Source organism: Prionailurus bengalensis, chromosome E1, assembly GCF_016509475.1.
Source record: "Prionailurus bengalensis isolate Pbe53 chromosome E1, Fcat_Pben_1.1_paternal_pri, whole genome shotgun sequence".
Classification (NCBI taxonomy): Eukaryota; Metazoa; Chordata; class Mammalia; order Carnivora; family Felidae; genus Prionailurus; species Prionailurus bengalensis.
Window position 1 is genome coordinate 39,721,883 of NC_057347.1, and position 21,721 is coordinate 39,743,603.

At 43.1% G+C, this 21,721-nt stretch overlaps 2 protein-coding genes across 3 annotated transcripts; both read right to left on the bottom strand.

The window, feature by feature from the left end:
* Positions 1 to 1,054: 1,054 nt before the first annotated feature.
* Positions 1,055 to 2,107, bottom strand: LOC122485544 (keratin-associated protein 4-3-like). Its single transcript, XM_043584424.1, has one exon. The coding sequence runs from the start codon at positions 2,090 to 2,092 to the stop codon at positions 1,421 to 1,423; it is 672 nt and encodes a 223-aa protein (XP_043440359.1). The 5' UTR covers positions 2,093 to 2,107; the 3' UTR covers positions 1,055 to 1,420.
* An 11,594-nt stretch (positions 2,108 to 13,701) lies between these two features.
* On the bottom strand, positions 13,702 to 20,484 carry LOC122485546 (keratin-associated protein 4-3-like). Of its 2 annotated transcripts, XM_043584427.1 has the most exons (2): positions 20,311 to 20,484; positions 13,702 to 14,574 (listed from the first exon to the last, which is right to left on the bottom strand). In XM_043584427.1, exons 1-2 carry the CDS (start codon positions 20,443 to 20,445, stop codon positions 14,077 to 14,079), a joined length of 633 nt encoding a protein of 210 aa, XP_043440362.1. In that variant the 5' UTR covers positions 20,446 to 20,484; the 3' UTR covers positions 13,702 to 14,076. The 2 variants fall into 2 exon arrangements, with proteins under 2 accessions (XP_043440362.1, XP_043440361.1); XM_043584426.1 differs by lacking the exon at positions 20,311 to 20,484 and having other exon boundaries at positions 13,702 to 14,694.
* Positions 20,485 to 21,721: the final 1,237 nt, after the last annotated feature.

A 21,721-nucleotide genomic window follows, 5' to 3' on the forward strand; every position in this document is an offset into this window, starting at 1 on the left:
CCCAGCCGCTTTTTCCACTAAGATGAGCAAGTCTGTGGCCCAGTACACACCCCTCATGTGTGGGTCAGAATACGAGGGCGGAGTTGAACCGAAAGCACCCTTTGTCTTAGCTTCTTTTACTCCCCTGTGCTGACTCCGCTTTGCACTGGGTGTCCTGAGAGCACCTCCTTCCTTATGCAGTACTTATGCAGGAATACCCGTTGTAGGCTCTGGTGTTTTGAATGCAACGTGAGAATCGCAGTTTGGTGCGGTCCGCCTCAAGCATAGCCTCCTTGAGAGAGACACTTCCTAACATGGTGAGCTGTTTTATTCGTGGGAGTGTCGGCGGTCCTTTGGGATATATGATCTTCCAAGAATTGGACACAGGAAGTCTAAAACCAAGTGTGCACAAACTGTGAGAAGAAACAACATCCTATGAAAAGATTCAGTGGTTCAGCGGAGAATAAGGTCGAGAGCCCACGGTGTCACCCTGTGACCGTTCATATCATAGGGAAATGTTTGAAGGCACTGTTACTGAGACTTGGAACACTGGTGTCAGGTCGACCTCAGGGTCGGAGCTCAAAACAGAGGCTTGAGAGCAAGTAGTTTGTCTGGGAGGTGGTCCCAAGTAGTGCTCTAGGGATACTGTGAAGTGATCCAGGGAAGGGTGGAAACCAATCCAGGTTGATTTCAAGAGCAGGTGAGTCTTGTGGGCATCGGGGGTTCGTTCAGTGCTACTGAGGCCCTCTGGTCTCACACGCCCACTCAAGGGGAAAGAGGCTAGAGCACTTATCCACCAACTACTGGCCACCTTTCGAACGCTTCTCCCAGGCACTTGCCTTCCCTGCTCTGTCCTGTGATATACGTTCCTTCACGTAGACTGAGCCCTCCGCAGAGTTCCAGGTGCTTGCTGCAAGCCACCATCCTACACTGTTTGCGTGGGAAGCGCCGAGGTGATAGAAGTGAAAATCCTGAAATCGCCTGCTATGATCTGCTCGTTGTGCAGAGAATAGAAGACCTGACAGCTAAGGGTGACCATTGAAGAAGGAAAAAGAATGAGACACGATTTCTTATATTTATGCCTGGAAAATCAAGATTTATTTGATATACAGAAACATCTCCATATTAGAAAATCTGGCAGTAGGTGATACATCAATCAGAGTGGCACATTAACCTATATCAGATAATACAATCTTTGTAGTGATTTGCGGTGGAGTTAGTAACAAGGAGGTGAGGAGGGAGTGGGTGGTAGGGAGGTATATTCCAAGGCCAACCAGTTGAAAATCACTGGGAATTGAGGTTTTAGAGTTGGCCTCACATGATTCAGCTCCCCGTTGGACGACATGAAGGAGATTGGCTGACGAAAACAGCAGGGTGCAGGTCAGGGCACTCAGCAGCAGCAAGAGCCACTAGAGCAGGTTGGTGGGTGGTGGCAGGGGGTCTAGCAACAGCTGGGGCGGCAGCAGCTGGACACACAGCAGGTGGGGCGGCAGCAGGTGGTCCGGCAGCAGGTGGTCTGGCAGCAGGTGGGGCGGCAGCAAGGCTGGCAGCAGCTGGAGCCACAGCAATTGGAGCCACAGCAGCTGGAACCCCCACAGCAGGGGCGGCAGCAGCTGGACACACAGCAGGTGGGGCGGCAGCAGGTGGTCCTGCAGCAGGTGGTCTGGCAGCAGGTGGGGCGGCAGCAGGGCTGGCAGCAGCTGGAGCCACAGCAGCTGGAACCCCCACAGCAGGGCCGGCAGCAGCTAGAGATGCAGCAGCTGGGCCTGCAGCAGCTGGAACCACAGCAGCTGGGGCGGCAGCAAGTGGTCCTGCAGCAGGTGGTCTGGCAGCAGGTGGGGCGGCAGCAAGGCTGGCAGCAGCTGGAGCCACAGCAGCTGGAACCCCCACAGCAGGGGCGGCAGCAGCTGGAGCCACAGCAGCTGGGGCGACAGCAGGTGGTCCTGCAGCAGGTGGTCTGGCAGCAGCTGGGGCGGCAACAAGTCTCCTGGCCACAGCCCTGGTCAGAGCAGACGGAGCCACAACAGGAGTTGACCATGGTGTCAGAGGGTGGAAGTTCTGGGATGGTTTCCAGGAGAGTGAGGGGCTTGAGTCTGACGTCTCCTGGTGCCATGGCCTCTTATATAGTGTCCGTCCATGGTGAGTTGTCAACACATCTTCCTTGTGTTTGTTTACCTAATATTAAGTAATTATCAAATTACACAATAATGTTTGTGCATGTAATGGTTTAAACTTGTGGGAAACAAAATTTCTTTTCTCGATGTGATGAATTCTCTCTGGTCTGTGTTTCCTCCTGATTCACACCCACTGGCATCTTCCTGACCACTTTCTCCTCATCTTCCTCCACCGTGGGCTGTCACGTGATAGGTGGCATTTGCAATTACATTTCGTACTCTCCCTCCTGTATCCCCTAGCGGGTAGGATAAGGGCCGTCCTATTTTTGGTGGTGCATTTCTTCCAATGGTCAGTGGCATGAGTAATGATCTGCATGTGACAAGAAGAAAAGGCCCTCTTTTGTGGGGCAGTTTTGAGCAAAAGGGACGGCTGTATATTTATATGACGTTGCTGATTTCTAGCCACTGGACTGGATTTTGTTGGATGTTTCTACCTTGGATCACGTCCTCTACCCTACAACCGTGGCAGACAATTATCTGTATGGTTCCCATCACTGCCATGCTTCATAGTTCATGAAGTGTTAACCTTGGTGTCATGTATGTTTGGTTTTATTTCTCCAGATGCTCTTATCTTGTGGAAGACATTGCTTTATTTTTGTTTCTTATTCTTTTTTTAATATGAAATTTGTTGTCAAATTGGTTTCCATACAACACCCAGTGCTCATCCCAACAGGTGCCCTCCTCAATACCCATCATGAACCCACCCCTCCCTCCCACCCCCCACCCCCCCACCAACCCTCAGTTTGTTCTCAGTTTTTAAGAGTCTCTTATCTTTTGGCTCCCTCCCTCTCTAACCTTTCTTTTTTCCCTTCCCCTCCCCCATGGTCTTCTGGTAAGTTTCTCAGGATCCACATAAGAGTGAAAACATATGGTATCTGTCTTTGTATGACTTATTTCACTTAGCATAACAGTCTTTTCACTTAGCACAATACTCTCCAGTTCCACCCATGTTGCCACAAAAGGGCATATTTCATTCTTTCTCATTGCCGTGTAGTATTCCATTGTGTATATAAACCATAATTTCTTTATCCTTTCATCAGTTGGTGGACGTTTAAAGGCTCTTTCCATAATTTGGCTATTGTTGAAAGTGCTGCTATAAACATTGGGGTACAAGTGCCCCTGTGCATCAGCACTCCTGTATCCCTTGGGTAAATTCCTAGCAGTGCTATTGCTGGGTCATAGGGTAGATCTATTTTTAACTTTCTGAGGAACCTCCACACTGTTTTCCAGAGAGGCTGCACCAGTTTGCGTTCCACCAACAGTGCAAGAGGGTTCCCGTTTCTCCACATCCTCGCCAGCATCTATAGTTTCCTGATTTGTTCCTTTTTGCCACTCTGACTGGTGTGAGGTAGTATCTCAGTGCGGTTTTGATTGTGTTCCCCTCATGAGGGGCGACGTTGAGCATCTTTTCATGTGTCTGTTGGCCATCTGGGTGTCTTCTTTAGAGAAGTGTCTATTCATGTTTTCTGCCTATTTCTTCACTGGATTATTTGTTTTTCGGGTGTGGAGTTTGGTGAGCTCTCTATAGATTTTGTATACTAGCCCTTTGTCCGATATGTCATTTGCAAATATCTTTTCCCATTGCGTTGGTTGCCTTTTAGTTTTGTTGATTGTTTCCTTTGCAGTGCAGAAGCTTTTTATCTTCATGAGGTCCCAATAGTTCATTTTTGCTTTTAATTCCCTTGCCTTTGGGGATGTGTCAAGTAAGAAATTTCTGCGGCTGAGGTCAGAGAGGTGTTCTCCTGCTTTCTCCTCTAGGGTTTTGATGGTTTCCTGTCTCACATTCTGGTCCTTCATCCATTTTGAGTTTATTTTTGTGAATGGTGTAAGAAAGTGGTCTAGTTTCATCCTTCTGCGTGTTGCTGTCAAGTTCTCCCAGCACCATTTGTTAAAGAGACTGTCTTTTTTCCGTTGGATATTCTTTCCTGCTTTGTCAAAGATGAGTTGGCCATACGTTTGTGGGTCTAATTCTGGGGTTTCTATTCTATTCCATTGGTCTATGTGTCTGTTTTTGTGCCAATACCGTGCTGTCTTGATGATTATAGCTTTGTAGTAGAGGCTAAAGTCTGGGATTGTGATGCCTCCCGCTTTGGTCTTCTTCTTCAAAAATTACTTTGGCTATTCGGGGTCTTTTGTGGTTCCATACACATTTGAGGATTGCTTGTTCTAGCTTTGAGAAGAATGCTGGTGCAATTTTGATTGGGATTCCATTGAATGTGTACATAGCTTTGGGTAGTATTGACATTTTAACAATATTTATTCTTTCAATCCATGAGCAAGGAATCTTTTTCCGTTTCTTGATATCTTCTTCAATTTCCTTCGTAAGCTTTCTATAGTTTTCAGCATACAGATCTTTTACATGTTTGTTTAGGTTTATTCCTAGGTATTTTATGCTTCTTGGTGCAATTGTGAATGGGATCAGTTTCTTTATTTGTCTTTCTGTTGCTTCATTATTAGCGTATAAGAATGCAACTGATTTCTGTACATTGAGTTTGTATCCTGTGACTCTGCTGAATTCATGTATCAGTTCTAGCAGACTTTTGGTGGAGTCTTTCGGGTTTTCCATGTATAATATCGTGTCATCTGCAAGAAGTGAAGGCTTGACTTCATCTTTGCCAATTTTGATGTTTGATGTTTCCTTTTGTTGTCTGATTGCTGATGCTAGCACTTCCAACACTATGTTAAACAACCGTGGTGAGAGTGGACATCCCTGTCGTGTTCCTGATCACAGGGGGAAAGCTCTCAGTGTTTCCCCATTGAGGATGATATTAGCTGTGGGCTTTTCATAGATGGCTTTTATGATGTTGAAGTATGTTCCTTCTATCCCGACTTTCTCGAGGGTTTTTAATTAAGAAAGGATGCTGAATTTTGTCAAATACTTTTTCTGCATCAATGGACAGGATCATATGGTTCTTATCTTTGCTTTTATTAATGGGATGTGTCACATTGATTGATTTGCAAATGTTAAATCAGCCCTGCAGCCCAGGAATGAGTCCCACTTGATCATGGTGAATAATTCTTTTTATATGCTGTTGAATTCGATTTGCTAGTATCTTATTGACAATTTTTGCATCCATATTCATCAGGGATATTGGCCTGTAGTGTTCTCTTTTTTTTGCTGGATCTCTGTCTGGTTTAGGAATCAAAGTAATGCTGGAAGTTTTCCTTCCGTTTCTATTTTTTGGAATAGGTTGAGAAGGACAGGTATTGTCTCTGCTTTGAATGTCTGGTGGAATTCTCCTGGGAAGGCATCTGGTCCTGGACTCTTGTTTGTTGGGAGATTTTTGATAGCTGATTCAATTTCTTTGCTGGTTATGGGTCTGTTCAAGTTTTCTATTTCTTCCTGTTTGAGTTTGGGAAGTGTGTGGGTGCTTAGGAATTTGTCCATTTCCTCCAGGTTGTCCAGTGTGTTGGCAGGACATAGTATTTTTCATAGTATTCCCTGATAATTGCTTGTATTTCTGAGGGATTGGTTTTAATAATTCCATTTTCATTCACGATTTTGTCTATTTGGATTATCTCCCTTTTCTTTTTGAGAAGCCTGGCTAGAGGTTTATCAATTTTGTTTATTTTTTCAAAAAACCAACTCTTGGTTTCATTGATCTGCTGTGCAGTCTTTTTAGATTCTATATTGTTTATTTCTGCTGTGATCTTTATTATTTCTCTTCTTCTGCTGGGTTTGGGGTGTCTTTGCTGTTCTGCTTCTGTTTCCTTTAGGTGTGCTGTTAGATTTTGTATTTGGGATTTTTCTCGTTTCTTGAGATAGGCCTGGATTGCGATGTATTTTCCTCTCAGGACTGCCTTCGCTGCGTCCCAAAGCGTTTGGATTGTTGTATTTTCATTTTTGTTTGTTTCCGTATAGTTTTTAATGTCTTCTCTGATTGCCTGGTGGACCCATTCATTCTTTAGTAAGGTGTTCCTTAACCCCCGTGCTTTTGGAGGTTTTCCAGACTTTTTCCTGTGGTTGCTTTCAAGCTTCATAGCATTGTGGTCTGAAAGTGTGCACGGTATAATCTCAATTCTTTTATACTTATGAAGGGCTGTTTTGTGAGCCAGCATGTGATCTATCTTGGAGAATGTTCCATGTGCATTCGAGAAGAACGTATATTCTGTTGCTTTGGGATGCAGAGTTCTGAATATATCTGTTAAGTCCATCTGATCCACTGTGTCATTCAGGACCCTTGTTTCTTTATTGATCCTGTGTCTAGATGATCTCTCCGTTCCTGTAAGTGGAGTGTTAAAGTCCCCTGCAATGACCACATTCTTCTCAATAAGGTTGCTTATGTTTGTGATTAATTGTTTTATATATTTGGGGGCTCCCATATTCAGTGCATAGACATTTATAATTGTTGGCTCTTCCTGATGGATAGACCCTGAAATTATAATATAATGCCCTTCTTCGTCTCTTGTTACGGCCTTTAATTTAAAGTCTAGTTTGTCTGATGTAAGTATGGCTACTCCAGCTTTCTTTCGACTTCCAGTAGCATGATAGATAGTTCTCCATCCCCTCAGTTTCAATCTGAAGATCTCCTCAGGTCTAAAATGAGTCTCTTGTAGACAGCAAATAGATGGGTCTTGTCTTGTTTTGTTTTGTTTTGTTTTGTTTTGTTTTGTTGTTTTTATCCATTCTGATACCGTATGTCTTTTGGTTGGAGCATTTAGTCCATTGACATTTAGTGTTATTATAGAAAGCTATGGGTTTAGAGTCATCGTGATGTCTGTAGGTTTCATGCTTGTAGTGATATCTCTGGTACTTTGTGGTCCTTGAACATTTCACTCACAGAATCCCCCTTAGGATCTCTTGTAGGGCTGGCTTAGTGGTGATGAATTCCTTCAGTTTTTGTTTGTTTGGGAAGACGTTTATTTCTCCTTCTATTCTGAATGACCGACTTGCCGGATAAAGGATTCTCGGCTGCATATTTTTTCCATTCATCACATTGAAGATTTCCTGCCATTGCTTTCTGGCCTGCCAAGATTCAGTAACAGGTCTGTCACTAGTCTTATCGGTCTCCCTGTATATGTTAGAGCGTGTTTATCCCTAGCTGCTTTCAGAATTTTCTCTTTCTCCTTGTGTTTTGCCAGTTTCACTATGATATGTCGTGCAGAAGATTGATTCAAGTTACATCTGAAGTGAGTTCTCTGTGCCTCTTGGATTTCAGTGCCTTTTTCCTTCCCCAGATCAGGGAAGTTCTCAGCTATGATTTCATCAAATACACCTTCAGCCCCTGTCTCTCTGTCTTCCTCTTCTGGAATTCCTAGTATACGGATATTGTTGCGTTTTATTGCATCACTTAGTTCTCTAATTCTCCCCTCATACTCCAGGATTTTTTTTATCTCTTTTTCTCAGCTTCCTCTTTTTCCATAATTTTATCTTCTAGTTCACCTGTTCTCTCCTCTGCCTATTCAATGCGAGCTGTGGTCGCCTCCCTTTTATTTTGCTCCTCATTTATAGCATTTTTTTTAGCTCCTCCTGACTATTTCTTAGTCCCTTGATCTCTGTAGCAATAGATTCTCTGCTGTCCTCTACACTTTTGTCAAGCCCAGCGATGAATTTTAGGACTATTATTCTAAATTCTTTTTCAGCTATATTGCTTAAATCGTTTTTGATCAATTCGTTAGCTGTCGCTACTTCCTGGAGTTTCTTTTGAGGAGAATTCTTCCGTTTGGTCATTTTGGATAGTCCCTGGGGTGGTGCGGAAGTGCAGGGCACTTCCCCTGTGCTGTCTGGAGTAACTTGTGTTGGTGGGCGGGGCTGCAGTCAGACCCGATGTCTGTCCCCAGCCCACCGCTGGGGCCACAGTCAGACTGGTGTGTACCTTATCTTCCCCTCGCCCAGGGGCAGGACTCACTGTGGAGTGGAGTGGCCCCTGTGTGGGCTACTTGCACACTGCCAGGCTTGTGGTGCTGCTTTCATGGGATCTGGTGTATTACCCGGGGTGGATCCGCAAGGTGCACAGGGGCGGGAGGGGCGGGCTCAGCTCGCTTTGCTGTCGGTGGTCCCCTGAGGGAGGGGCCCTGCAGCACCAGGGAGGGAGGCCGACCCGTCCGAGGGATGGATCCACAGAAGCACAGCGCTGGGTGTTTGCGCGGTGCAAGCGAGTTCGGTGAACTGGTTCCCTTTGGGGTTTTGGCTGGGGGATGGGAGAGGGAGATGGCGCTGGCCAGCGCCTTTGTTCCCGGCCGAGCTGAGCTCTTGTCTCCCGGGGCTCAACACCTCTCCCTCCCGGTGTCCTCTCGCCCTCCCTCTCTCCGAGCAGAGCTGTTGACTTATAACATGCCGGATGTTAAGTCCCGCTGGCTGTCAGAACTCACGCAGTCCGGCCCTTCCGCTTTTGCAAGCCAGACTCTGGGGCTCTGCCTTGCCCGGCGGGCTTCCCCTCCACCGCCCCGGCTACCTCACGCCAGTCCGTGTAGCCCGCCCCGCCTCTCCGCCCTTCCTACCCTCTTCCGTGGGCCTCTTGTCTATGCTTGGCTCCAGAGAGTCCATTCTGCTAGTCTTCTGGTGGTTTTCTGGGTTATTTAGGCAGGTGTGGGTGGAATCTAAGTGATCAGCAGGACCAGGTGAGCCCAGCGTACTCCTACGCCTCCATCTTCTCCCCGTTTCTTATCTTATTCTTAACAAAATTATTCTGCATCATTTCTGGCAAAAAAACCCAAGTTGGAATATTCAGCAAGTTCCTCTCCTGAGGATTTACCTTTCGCTGGCAAATCTACAGCAAACAGTTTTTGGATCTATTTCAAAGGTGAATGGAATGTAGTCCATTCGGGTTCTTTTAGTTACTATTTCTGCTTATTCTCCATTTTGTGATAGTCCAACATAGCACACAGCAAATCTTTTGAAAGACTTATTACATATGGTTGAGACACTTCCGGGAAGACCACACATAGAGACCTACTACTTTGTTCTGTTCATTTTAGCATTGGGGAAGTGCCTCTCTCAAATTACTGCCAGGTTTTAAAGCATGTATGTTGAGTGGATTTGTTGAGATACACACATTGACAGTTACTGGCATTACAGATGTGATGTGGAGTCTCCTACCCAGGTATTTACAGTTAACTGAAAAGTTTACACACACACACACACACACACACACACACACACACACACACTTGTAATAAAATATGAAACAGTTACATCAAAGGTGGGAATAGTAGTGTAATTTAAGTAAAGAGTTGTGTTTTAGGCAAATTAGCCAAGATGACAGTTTAGTAAAGACATAGATTTTATTCATGAATAATTGTAGTCACCATTTCTCACTTACTTTTACGATTTATTATAAATTTTAGGTGAAATTTACACACATTGGAATGCACAAATCCTGACTGTATTCATCCAGTGCGACACGTTTTCAAAAACTGATGCACATCCATGTAATCCCCACATTTATCAAGAAGAAGAACATGCCCTTAGACCAAAAAGTCCCCACTTGTCATTTAGTAAACTTCCTGGTACCAGAGGCAATTGCCGTCTCAATACATTTCTCGCCGTCACATTGTTTTGATCTAGAACTCCAAACAAATGATAATATAGTATAATTTCTGTTCTGTCCTCCACTTAGCTTGGCACATGCTAATGTTGATGCAGGTATCACTAGATCAGACCTGTCCTAACGAAGTACCAAGGTTTATGATAGCTATTACCAATTACTTTCATGGTAGGGTAACCAACTTTCATTTAAGCTCATCATTTTGAATAACATAAACAGAGTAAGAAATTGAGTTCCTCCTGGTTTTCAAAAAAATTTCTTATTGTGGAAAACATACATATACTAACACGTGTAAAACATATAAATACAAAAATCATTATGGAGCAAATCGTCTGTATACACAACACTTGAGTCGAGAAATAGAACACTGCTCTCAAGATGGCTCTTCCTATGTCTTTTCTTGGTCATAATTCTCCTTCTATCTTATAGATGGCTACTATGCTGATTTCTCAAGTAACCATTTCATCTATTTTCTTTATAGTTCTATAACCTAGGTATGACCCCAAAACAATAGAGTTTGCTTTTAAATGTTTTCACATTTTATATAAGGAAATCTTACTATGTATGTGTTTGGATTCTTTCACTCAATTATGTAATGGTTCTAGTAGGAAGCCTCCAAGGTGGCCCATTAATTTCAGCCTCTTGGTGTTCAGAGTCTCATGTAATTTCCTCCCCTTGAGTAACTTGCTTCTATCCACAGGATATGACAATATCGAGTGACTGAGTTACAAATGATTGTGATTTCCATTTTAATGCCAACTCTTTCTCCCTCTCTCACTGGCTTTGATAAAGCCAGGCGCTGTGTGGGAGAGATCCTTGCAGCAAAGAACTGAGCGCAGTCTCATTGGACGACCAGCAAGGAAGTGAGGTCCTCCCTCCTGTGGACTGCGAGGAATTGAATCCTGCCAATGACCACATAAGTGACCTTGGAAGTGGATTCTTCCCCAGAGCATACCTAGATGAAACCCTGGTGCCAGCCAGCACTTTGAGTGCAGACTTGTGAAACCCTATGAAATGGAGAGTCTGGGTGGGCCGTACCTGGATTTTGGATCCACAGAAAGAGAGAAAATAAATTTGAGTGTCACTCTGAGCTACTAAATTTTTAGGTAATGTTACATAACAGTAGGGAACCGGTACAGATTTATCTAGGGCCACGGCCCACACAGGTGAGAAGGGATGGATCAGAAGGAGCAGAGAGAAATAGAAATGCTAAAATGGGTATAGTCATAAGGTCACAAAGCCCACGTAGCCATTCCCTAGGAGGTTCTGGGGCACTCTCTTTACCACGCTATTAGGGACTCATCAAGTACCGGTGTCAGCAGCATCTTGGGAGAGGAGTGCCTATTGTCTAAAGTTGGAGGTTGTGGTAGGGAATACTGTGACCAAACTGTGCTCCCTAGGAAGAATGGGGATGGTCATAGCTCTGAATGACTGAGTCATGTGCAGGACTTAATTGTAGGAAGTAATGTGGGTATAATTATGTGATTGCCAACAAGGTTGGAATGACAAAGGGGCAGAATGATATGTGACCCTCAGGGATCTATCAATATGGATAATAGAGCATGGTTTCCCTCATAATAGGATATAGGCAGAGAACTCAGTTTCACCCTCATATACGCAAAAGCCTACACGCACGTGTGCATGTGCGCACACACACACACACACACACACACACACACACATACAAACACACACAGACATATACACCTACCCCTGGTTCTGCCCATGTCTGTGCATTTCTGTCATTAACCTTGCTCCAGGTGGTTTGTCACAGTTTCTACAAAAACCTATAAGTAGAGAGTTAATGGTCAGCTTCTCTGTTCCTTAGCTGACTTGCCTGGCACAGTGACCAAGGTCTTCATTCCTTATATTTCTTATATTCCTTATTCCTTATATAGGTGTGTGTGTCTGTGTGTGTGTGTGTGTGTGTGTGTGTGGAATTAAAAGAACAAAAGAATGAAGAACAAAGGCTGAGGTCATTGATCCAATGGAAAGTCATGTTCCCTGACACAGTTGGCAGAGTCAGGCTATTAGCAGACCTAGAAACCATTAACCTACAAATGGAGAGGCCAGTCCTCTAGGTTGAAGGGCTGCACGAGTACGTATCATAGAAATTCTTTCATGCTTCTTCCAGAAGTCTATGGCCATTGGTTCAGCGGAAGCTGGAATACTCATGGGTTTGCAGGCTGTTGGACATGGGATCTCAGTTGAACTCATTGCTGGATACCCATGATCCTTCATGTCCCCTATTTAAATACCTTGATCTAGATGTGAGAGTTAAAGGAGACCTTTCCCCATTACCTTCATCTGAATGATCCACTAGGGGGAAATTGTGCCTCTTTCTACGATAATTGTAGGCTGTGTGCCTCTAGAGGTCTCAGCTCTAAGACAGGAAAGCTCATTGGAAGGCACGTGGGTAGTTCTGATTGGAAGTAAAATTCTGGCTGCCACCTTACCCCTTTGGGTTTCTAGTGCCAGGAAGGCAGCAGTCAACGTTAGGAGCTACAGGTGCCACAGGGAATATTTTTAGCATTCAGGTGATCTGCAGGGTCATTTATGGTATTCCTAATCCCGGCATTCACTGCAGATGGGCAAGTAGTGTAGCCTGAAGAGGACATAGGACCCATGGGTTCAGAACTCTCAGGGATGGGGACCTTGGTCACAACACCAGGCAAGGAAGCTAAAGGAAAAGCGGAACTGCCCTCTAACCCTCATGTTGTAGGTTTTTACAGAAACTGTGACAAACCACATGGAGCAAGGTTAATGAGAGAAATCCACAGACATGAGCAGAACCAGGGGTAGGTATACAATATCCCATCCTGATGCTCTTTGCCATATGTGCCCTCATCCACAAGGTAGTGTGAGTATGGACTATGAGTGGCTCACACTGATCACACACTGTAGGTAAGGGTCTCAGCCTCTGGGGTGGGGGACACCTGGAGTTCTTTCTCTCCATCCGTTCCACCCATCAGAGGATGTCAAAACGTAGTGAAAGTGAGGTAGGAGTACAATTGCCTAACCCCTTCGCCTCTGTGACAAGCAAGTCCGTGGCCCAGTACACACCCTTCATCTGTGGGTCAGAATACGGGGGTGGAGGTGAACTGAAAGCACCCTTTGTCTTAGCTTCTTTTACTCCCATGTGCTGACTCCGCTTTACACTGGGTCTCCTGAGAGCACCTCCTTCCTTATGCAGTACTTATGCAGGAATACCCGTTGTAGGCTCTAGTGTTTTGAATGCAACGTGAGAATCGCAGTTTGGTGCGGTCCGCCTCAAGCATAGCCTCCTCAGAGAGACACTTCCTAACACGGTGAGCTGTTTTATTCGTGGGAGTGTCTCCTGTCCCTCGGGATACATGATCTTTCAGGAATTGGACACAGGAAGTCTAAAACCAAGTGTGTACAAGCTGTGAGAAGCAACAGCATCCTATGAAAAGATTCAGTGGTTCAGCGGAGAATAAGGTCGAGAGCCCACAGTGTCACCCAGTGACCGTTCATATCATAGGGAAATGTTTGAAGGCACTGTTACTGAGACTTGGAACACTGGTGTCAGGTCGACCTCAGGGTCGGAGCTCAAAACAGAGGCTTGAGAGCAAGTAGATTGTCTGGGAGGTGGTCCCAAGTAGTGCTCTAGGGATACTGTGAAGTGATCCAGGGAAGGGTGGAAACCAATCCAGGTTGATTTCAAGAGCAGGTGAGTCCTGTGGGCATCGGGGGTTCGTTCAGTGCTACCGAGGCCCTCCGGTCTCACATGTCCCACTAGAGGGGATAGAGGCTAGAGCATTTACCCACCAACTACTGGCCACTGTTTGAATGCTCCTCCCAGGCACGTGCCTTCCCTATTGTGTCCTTTGCGATCTGCTCCTTCATGTAGACCGAGCCCTCCGCAGAGAGTTCCAGGTGCTTTCTGCAAGCCACCATCCTACACTGTTAGCATGGGAAGGACTGAGGTGATAGAAGTGAAAATGCTGAAATCGCCTGCTACGATCTCCTCGTTGTGCAGAGAATAGAAGACCTGGCAGCTAAGGGTGACCACTCACGAAGGAAAAAAGAATGAGACACGATTCTTTATATTTAATGCCTGGAAAGTTAAGATTTATTTGCTATATAGAAACATCTCCATACAGAACATCGGGCAGTAACAGATACATCAGGTAGGATGATATGTTATCGTGTATCAGGGAAAATACAACCTTTGTACTGAATTGGGATGGACATCATAAGAAAGAGGTGGGAGGGAATTGGGCAGTGCGGTGGTATATTCCAAGGCCAACCAGTTGAAAAATCACTGGGAACTGAGGTTTTACAGTTGGCCTCACATGATTCAGCTCCCCGTTGGACGACATGAAGGAGATTGGCTGATGAAAACAGCAGGGTGCAGGTCAGGGCACTCAGCAGCAGCAAGAGCCACTAGAGCAGGTTGGGTGGTGGCAGGGGGTCTAGCAACAGCTGGGGCGGCAGCAGCTGGACACACAGCAGGTGGGGCGGCAGCAGGTGGTCCGGCAGCAGGTGGTCTGGCAGCAGGTGGGGCGGCAGCAAGGCTGGCAGCAGCTGGAGCCACAGCAATTGGAGCCACAGCAGCTGGAACCCCCACAGCAGGGGCGGCAGCAGCTGGACACACAGCAGGTGGGGCGGCAGCAGGGCTGGCAGCAGCTGGAGCCACAGCAGCTGGAACCCCCACAGCAGGGCCGGCAGCAGCTAGAGATGCAGCAGCTGGGCCTGCAGCAGCTGGAACCACAGCAGCTGGGGCGGCAGCAAGTGGTCCTGCAGCAGGTGGCCTGGCAGCAGGTGGGGCGGCAGCAAGGCTGGCAGCAGCTGTAGCCACAGCAGCTGGAACCCCCACAGCAGGGGCGGCAGCAGCTGGAGCCACAGCAGCTGGGGCGACAGCAGGTGGTCCTGCAGCAGGTGGTCTGGCAGCAGCTGGGGCGGCAACAAGTCTCCTGGCCACAGCCCTGGTCAGAGCAGACAGAGCCACAACAGGAGTTGACCATGGTGTCAGAGGGAGGTTTTGGGTGGGTTTCCAGGAAGGTGGGTTTGGAAGTTTTGAACTTCTTCTTCCCCAAGGTCACCTTTTATGCCTTGCTTGGTGGCCAGTGTCTCACAAGCAACACTCTTTTCTTTTCGTTGTTTGTCCTAATAGTAGCCAATTATCAAATTAGCCAGTTTTCATTTTCAGGTTAAGGTTTTCAAGATAGATGGATAACTTGATTTCATTTTCCTGATACATGACTCATCCCATCTGCTTTTCCTGAATCATCTTTAATGTGTTTGTCTTGCTTTAGCTACCTAAAAGAAAGCTGTCACCTGATTTCTGTCTAGAGGTATATGTGTTTATCTAATTGTGCTTAGCAAATCATATGTACTCTTGGGAGATAATGGTTCTTAGACGCCCACATTTGTTTTGGTGACCTGGGAATATCAGGGTGCATTTTGGTCTGATGACCCATTCATAGTGGGTCATTTATGCTGGGAACTTTTGAGTGTGGATTAGGGGATCACTGTCATGAGGATAAGAATCTTAGGACACACCTCCTCCCCATTGTGATCATGCCCCATTATCTAGACTTCCTGCTTGGAAAGAAATAACTTTTCTAAGAAGTAAAACTAGGTCACAAATTTTGATATATCTTCTTTTCCCCCAGGTCTATCAAGGCATACTTAAAATACAAAAAATTCCACAATTGTGGAATTGTTAATGTCAATTGTCCACAAAATGGTCAATGTTTCCATTTTGTTGAGTTTGGATATATGCCTAGACCCATAATACCAACACCACAATTGAGGTAATAAATATTATCTGTCATCGCCCAAAGATTTATTTGTCCTCATGCTCTGCATGTTATGTGTGGTAAGAACACTTAGCATGAGATCTACCCTCTTAACAAGTTTGTCAGTGCACCCTGTTGTATTGTGAGCTATATGTACATTGTTGTTCTGTAAATCTCTAAAGCTTACTCATCCTGTATAAGTATAATTTTATATTCATTAAACAACTACCTATTTCCTCTTCTTCCCTGGAAACCACCATTGTACTCTCTGCTCCTATGGACTTGATGATTTTATGTGTAATCATGCAGTATTTACTTGTCCTTCTGTGACTTATTTCACTTAGCCTAATGTCTTCTAGGTCCATCCATATTGCTGCAAATAATGGGATTTCCTTATTTTTATAAGGGTGATGGTATTCCATTATGTGGCTATTTCATATTTTTTAAATCCATTTGTCTGTCAGTGGACATATGGGTTATTTCCATATCTTCACTATTGTGAATAATGCTGTAATAAACATGGGAGTGCAGATACCTCCTCAAGATCCTGATTTCACTTCTTTCAGATATATACCCAAAAGTAGGGTTGCTGATTTATACAGTAGTTCTATTTTTCATTTTTTAGGAACCTCTATACTGTTTCCCATAGTGGCTGTGCCATTTTACATCCCAACAGCATTAAAGGGTTCTAATTTCTCCACATCCTCACCAATACTTGCTATCTTTGGTAGGGTGTTACAGATGTGGGGTGGTATTTCATTTTTCTCCACAAACAAACCTCCAGAACTCAGCTTTAGGGCTTCTTAGGGGAAGTCAGCTGCAGAGATAGAAGCCCTCTATCTACCTGTATCATAAGGTTCAAGTACCTTAACTTCTGCTTTGTTGGGCTGACTTTTCTTCTGACTTTGACTTCTTGTTTTTCTGTCTTTGTCAGGGCATGTTGACTTATCTCTGTTTCCAAGATTTGCTTGTCAATACAAGTTAGATTGCCCAGTGTCCTTGCCTTTTACTGTAATTCATATCTTGCCATCTTGCTGTGTCTTTAAATTGCTGGGCTCTGAAGATACCCTATATTTTTATGCTTCATTACTTAAATTGTTGATCAGATTTCACTTTCTAGGTCTTTATTTTCAAGAAAGGAGACATAAAATGAATATTCAGGTTAGACAGCACCAACCTATTTATTCATAGTGGGATGGAGTAAAAGCTTAAAGGTTACAAAATTCCCAACCAAATGACTAGCAGACTAGTGTTTCAAAAAAATAGGGGCACTGCCAGTTCATCAGCTGGCTCTTCAAATACATTTTCCCCGTGGAGAACAAGGGAACCCAGAGAATGAGGAGAACACTGGAAAACCTTGTCTTTGAATTACGTTCTTCCAAATATATGTCATTTTCAACTTTAGGATGGTTTTTGAGTAGTCATTCCATTCTTGGACTGGTCTTTCTGAAAACGGAACCATGGACATCTCAACTTTGTTGAGTCTTTCCGTAAAATATGTTTATCAAATCATGAAGTTGGGAAAGATTGAATATATTGAATGCCAGAATCATGATTCCAAGTGACTTGGACGTCCTAGCATAAGAGGCAAAATCTAGCACAAGGAAATCTCAGAGCCTTTCTTAGATCTAAAAGAGTAGTTACCAATGCAACATGGCACATGGGATCGAGGAGGAGTAAATATATCTAAACTTCTTGGGAGAATTTATTTGAACTGCCTACATATCCTAAGGTTGTATGTACCCTTAGCAGCTCTTCCTTGGGTATAATATTATTACCAGAATGAGCCATGTTACTAGTGGTATTGGGTAGCAAAAGAGATTCAGAATTGCTGCTCTTCAGATAACCACTGGGCATCTATAAGCATAGATTGAAGCAGTTTGTAATGAAAAAGACATAGGTGTTTACATGATATTGTAACCTCAGTACAAGTCCACATTTAGTGCCATTAAACGCTGAATGCAGACATTAATACATTAACGCAAGTGTGGTATTTTAAAAGGAAGAAGACACAGTTCTACTCCTTTCTGAGCATTCAGAACACATCTGAAAATGTGTTCAGTTCTTGCCTACATTTAGAATAATAGAGATAAATTGCGGTATATTAAAAGCAAAATTGCTAAGATGGTGACATTGTGATCAATGAAGAGCAGGTGAAAAAACTTGGGAAAATTAGCCTAAAGAAAAGTGGAGCAAAGGCATGGCTGTGCAGCATGGAGGAGCTGTATGTGAGAGATTGGACTTGCCCCAAATGGATGTCATGGGCTGACACAGGATAAGTGGGTGGCTCATAGAGAAAAAAAAAATTATACTCACCATAAAGTTTTATGGAATGGCTTCCTCCATACATAGCAGGGGGACTTAAGTGTAAGCTGGTGTTGCAGAGGAAGACTCGTGAACCAGATGGAGGAGATTGGGTGAAATGACTTTGAGGATTCCTTTCTACCATAAGGGACCTATAAGTCTAATCAATCAAATTCTTTACGGTGCTTCTTTTTTTTTTTTTCTCATGGCCATTATGCCCTGGCCCTAATTTCCAAGTTGACACAACCAAGCTAAAAACCCAGGCTTACACATACAAGTGCACATAAAACTGGTAAAATCTGAACAAGTTCTGTAGATTGTGCTAATGTTAGTTTCTGAGTTTTGGTGTGTACTATAATTCTATAAGAAGTGACCATTGTGGAAAATTGGATAGAGAGTACCCAGAATTTTGCTGTACTGTTTTTCAACTTCTTGTGAACCTATAGTTATTTCAAAATAAAATGTAAAATAAAGCTCAGCGGAGGTAAAAGGGAGCATACTTTTATTTGTCTACCATGTACCTTTATCTCATTAAATCTTTGTCACAACTGTCTTTTTTCCTTCAATCAATAAAATATATATTTGAGAAATGAAGAGATTCTTGTAGGTATGAGATAAAATTTGAAAATTCTAGTTTGCTGCCTTGAAGTCAGACACATAGAGTTTTAAAAAATGTTTTAAAAAAATTTTTAAACAAGTGTAAGAACACTTAAGTGTATCTTAAGTGTAAGAACACTTAAGATATACCTTCTTAGAAAATTTTAAGTATATAAAACAGTATTGTCAGCTGTCAGCACTATGCTATATAGATCTCCAGAAGTTACTTATCTTGCATAACTGAAACTTTGTACTCTGACCAGCATCTTCCCATTTATTCCTTTCCTCAGCCCCTGGCATCACCATTCTGCTCCCTGCTTCTATTTGATTATTGAGTTTGATTATTTTATGCATGTAAGATCATGCAGTATTTGTCTTTCTGTATTTGACTTATTTCATTTAGCATAATGTCCTCCAAGTCCACCCATGTTGCAAATGGCAGGATTTCCTCCTTTTAAAGCTGAATAATACTCCATTCTATATATACACTATTTTTTTTTTATCTGTTCATCTATAGATGAATGCTTAGGTTGTTTCCATATCTTAGCTATTGTGAATATTATTGCCATAAACATTGGAGTACAGGTATTCCTCTGAGGTTCTGATTTCAATTACTTTGGATACATACTCAGAAATGGGATTGCTGGATTGTATGGTAGTTCTGTTTTTTAATTTTTTAATTTTTTAATGTTTATTTATTTTTGAGAGAGAGAGAGAGCAGAGGAGGGGCAAAGAGAGAGGGAGACACAGAATCTGAAGCAGGCTCTAGACTCTTAGCTGTCAGCACAGAGACCAATGAGGGGCTCTAACTCACAAACCACAAGATCATGACCTGAGATGAAGTAAGATGCCTAACCAACTGAGCCACCTAGGAGCCCCTGTTTTTTAATTTTTGAGGAACCTCCATATTGTTTTCCATTATAGCTGTACCAACTTAACATTTTAACCTACAGTGTACCAGAATTCCCTTTTCTCAACATCCCTATCAACACTTGTCTTTTTTTTTTAATAATAGCCATCCTAATAGGTATCAGGTGATATCTCATTGTGATTTTGATTTGCATTTCCCTGATGATTAATGGTGTGTGACAATTTTATAGGTGTGTATCATCATCCTTTCTTTGGAGAAAAGCAATCCTAATTTGAGAGTTTAAGTAACATGTCCAAGGCCACAGTTAGTATGTGGTACAGTCAAAATTCAGACCTAAGTCTAATTCCCAAGTCCATGGGCTATCTACACTGAGCTGCCTCTGTTTAAATTAGTTTAAATCAATTCATGGATTATAGTTTTCTAAGGACTCTTTTGTTGGCAGTTGTAATCCATAGCTCTCATGTTATATGTATTAGGTTCAAAGATGCCTCCCTTTAAACCTTTTCTTGTTTCTGCTAACACTTAATTGTGACCTGGATAAAAATCTCATTGGTGAGTACCAGGTTAATTTTTCTGTTGTAGGGTCCCCTGAGAATATGTGCTCCTATGTCACATGAAAAAGAGCAATATGCATTGAACATTTCATTAATAAGAAATAATGAGAGATGAGCAATATCAGTGCCTTCCAATACTAAAAAGTTTTATTTGGGAGCCTCAAGAAATTCCACATGAACATAGATTCCATTGAGAAACATTGGAAAGAAAAAAAACCTAGAAGAGGAACATTTAAAGACTTTTATATTTAGAATCAGAATTAGAAATTCTGAAAAATCAGCTGCATAATCTGACCATAAATTCTGATTCATTTGGCAATAAGGTATTTCTACATAAGAGAATAAGTGACATAGAGACCAGAGGTTTCCAGATCAGTCCATGGGTCTGTTTGTAAGTTCATGACATCAGGAAGTGTCATGTGTTTTGTTAAATTAGATGCTTTCTTCCTGGACTGAAGGATGGGGGCAAGGAGGTTCCAGTCCAGAGCAGGATGTTCAGCAGCAAGAACTGCCATAGCAGCTGGGGCGGCAGCAGGTGCAGGTGGTCTGGCAGCAAGAGGGGTGGCAACAGCTGGACACACAGCAGCTGGGGCAACAGTAGGTGGTCCTGCAGTGTGTGGTCTGACAGCAGCTGGGGCAGCAACAAGTCTCCTGGCAGAGGCCGTGGCCACAGCTCTGGTCAGAGCAGATGGAGCCACAACAGGAGTTGACCATGGTGTCAGAGGGCAGAGGCTCTGGTTGGGTTTCCAGAAGAGTGTATTCCTTGAATCTAGAAGACTTCTTGCTCCAGGCCCCCTTTTACACCCTGCTGAGGGACCTCTTTCCATGTTACTGTTTACCCTAACAAGTAAGCAATCATTTAATTAGGTAATTACATTTTCCAAGTTGGATGGAAAACATTGTTTCCTTTGCCTGATTAGGATTTATCCCATTATCTCCTCCCCTGTCACATCTTGGCTGTCTTCCTTTGTATGAATCATCTTGGCTCAGATTCTAAGATGAGTATGTTGACTCTCTCTCCATCTGCTCTTTCCTCCTGAATCATCCCTGGTAATTCTGTCCTTGTAGGCACCATCTATGTTTACAGATAGAGAAGCTTCTTCTAGAGAGCAGTTGTCATGGTGAACCTTGACATGGAGTAGTCCAGGTTTCACTCTTCCTCATCTGTGGGTCTTATCATGCCTGCAATTTTTGCAGCATTTCTTATGGAAAAAAGATTTAGTCATAGGTTAAATCCAGATATAAGAAAATCTCAGAAGAATGGAATCTTAACCTGAGAAGTCAAAGTAAAATCCATCAGTGTGGTCAGTTGTTAGCAAAAACAGTTGTGGGCACATGCAGAATTCTCAAGATACTCAGACTGTGTTCTAATCCCATTTCCTGGACTTGCTGTTTTTAAAGAACAAATATGTATCTGGAATGGACATATAGCCCTTCAGGAATCACCACCACTAGAATTGATAACAGAACCTAATATATGCAAAAAAATTTATATTTATATACAAAATAGAATATACATATATACTTTTGTATACATATGTATACATACATACATATGTATACATATGTATACATACATATGTATACATACATATACATACATGTATACATATATATTTTGTATATACATATATACAAAATAGAATATATGTATAAAATTATTACAAATATTAATTTTATTAACATTTAATTACAGAAATTAAAAATGATATTAACAATATTTCTGGTTGGTGGACTTACGGAAACTGTTAATTTTCTCCTTAACACTTTTATCTTCTACTTTGATGACTTTTCTTTTGTAAATAAAAGAAAAGAAAAGAAAAAAGAAAAGAAGGAAGGAAGAAAAGAAGAAAGAAAGAGAAAAGAAAGAAAGAAAGAAAAAAAGAAAGAAAGAAAGAAAAGAAAGAAAGAAAAAGAAAAAACCTTGTCGTGCAATTACACCACTATTTAGAGATCTCTAATGTGACCCTCTAGGACTGGGGGTTGGAAG

Bases quoted from the DNA above. Each gene is read 5' to 3' on its own strand.
- LOC122485544 (XM_043584424.1), bottom strand. From the start codon at position 2,092: ATGGCACCAGGAGACGTCAGACTCAAGCCCCTCACTCTCCTGGAAACC.
- LOC122485546 (XM_043584427.1), bottom strand. From the start codon at position 20,445: ATGGTCAACTCCTGTTGTGGCTCCATCTGCTCTGACCAGAGCTGTGGC. The intron at 14,575-20,310 runs GTGTCCAGCTGT...TGTGGCCAGGAG, and splicing joins ACTGTTGCCCCAGCTGCTGT to ACTTGTTGCCGCCCCAGCTG.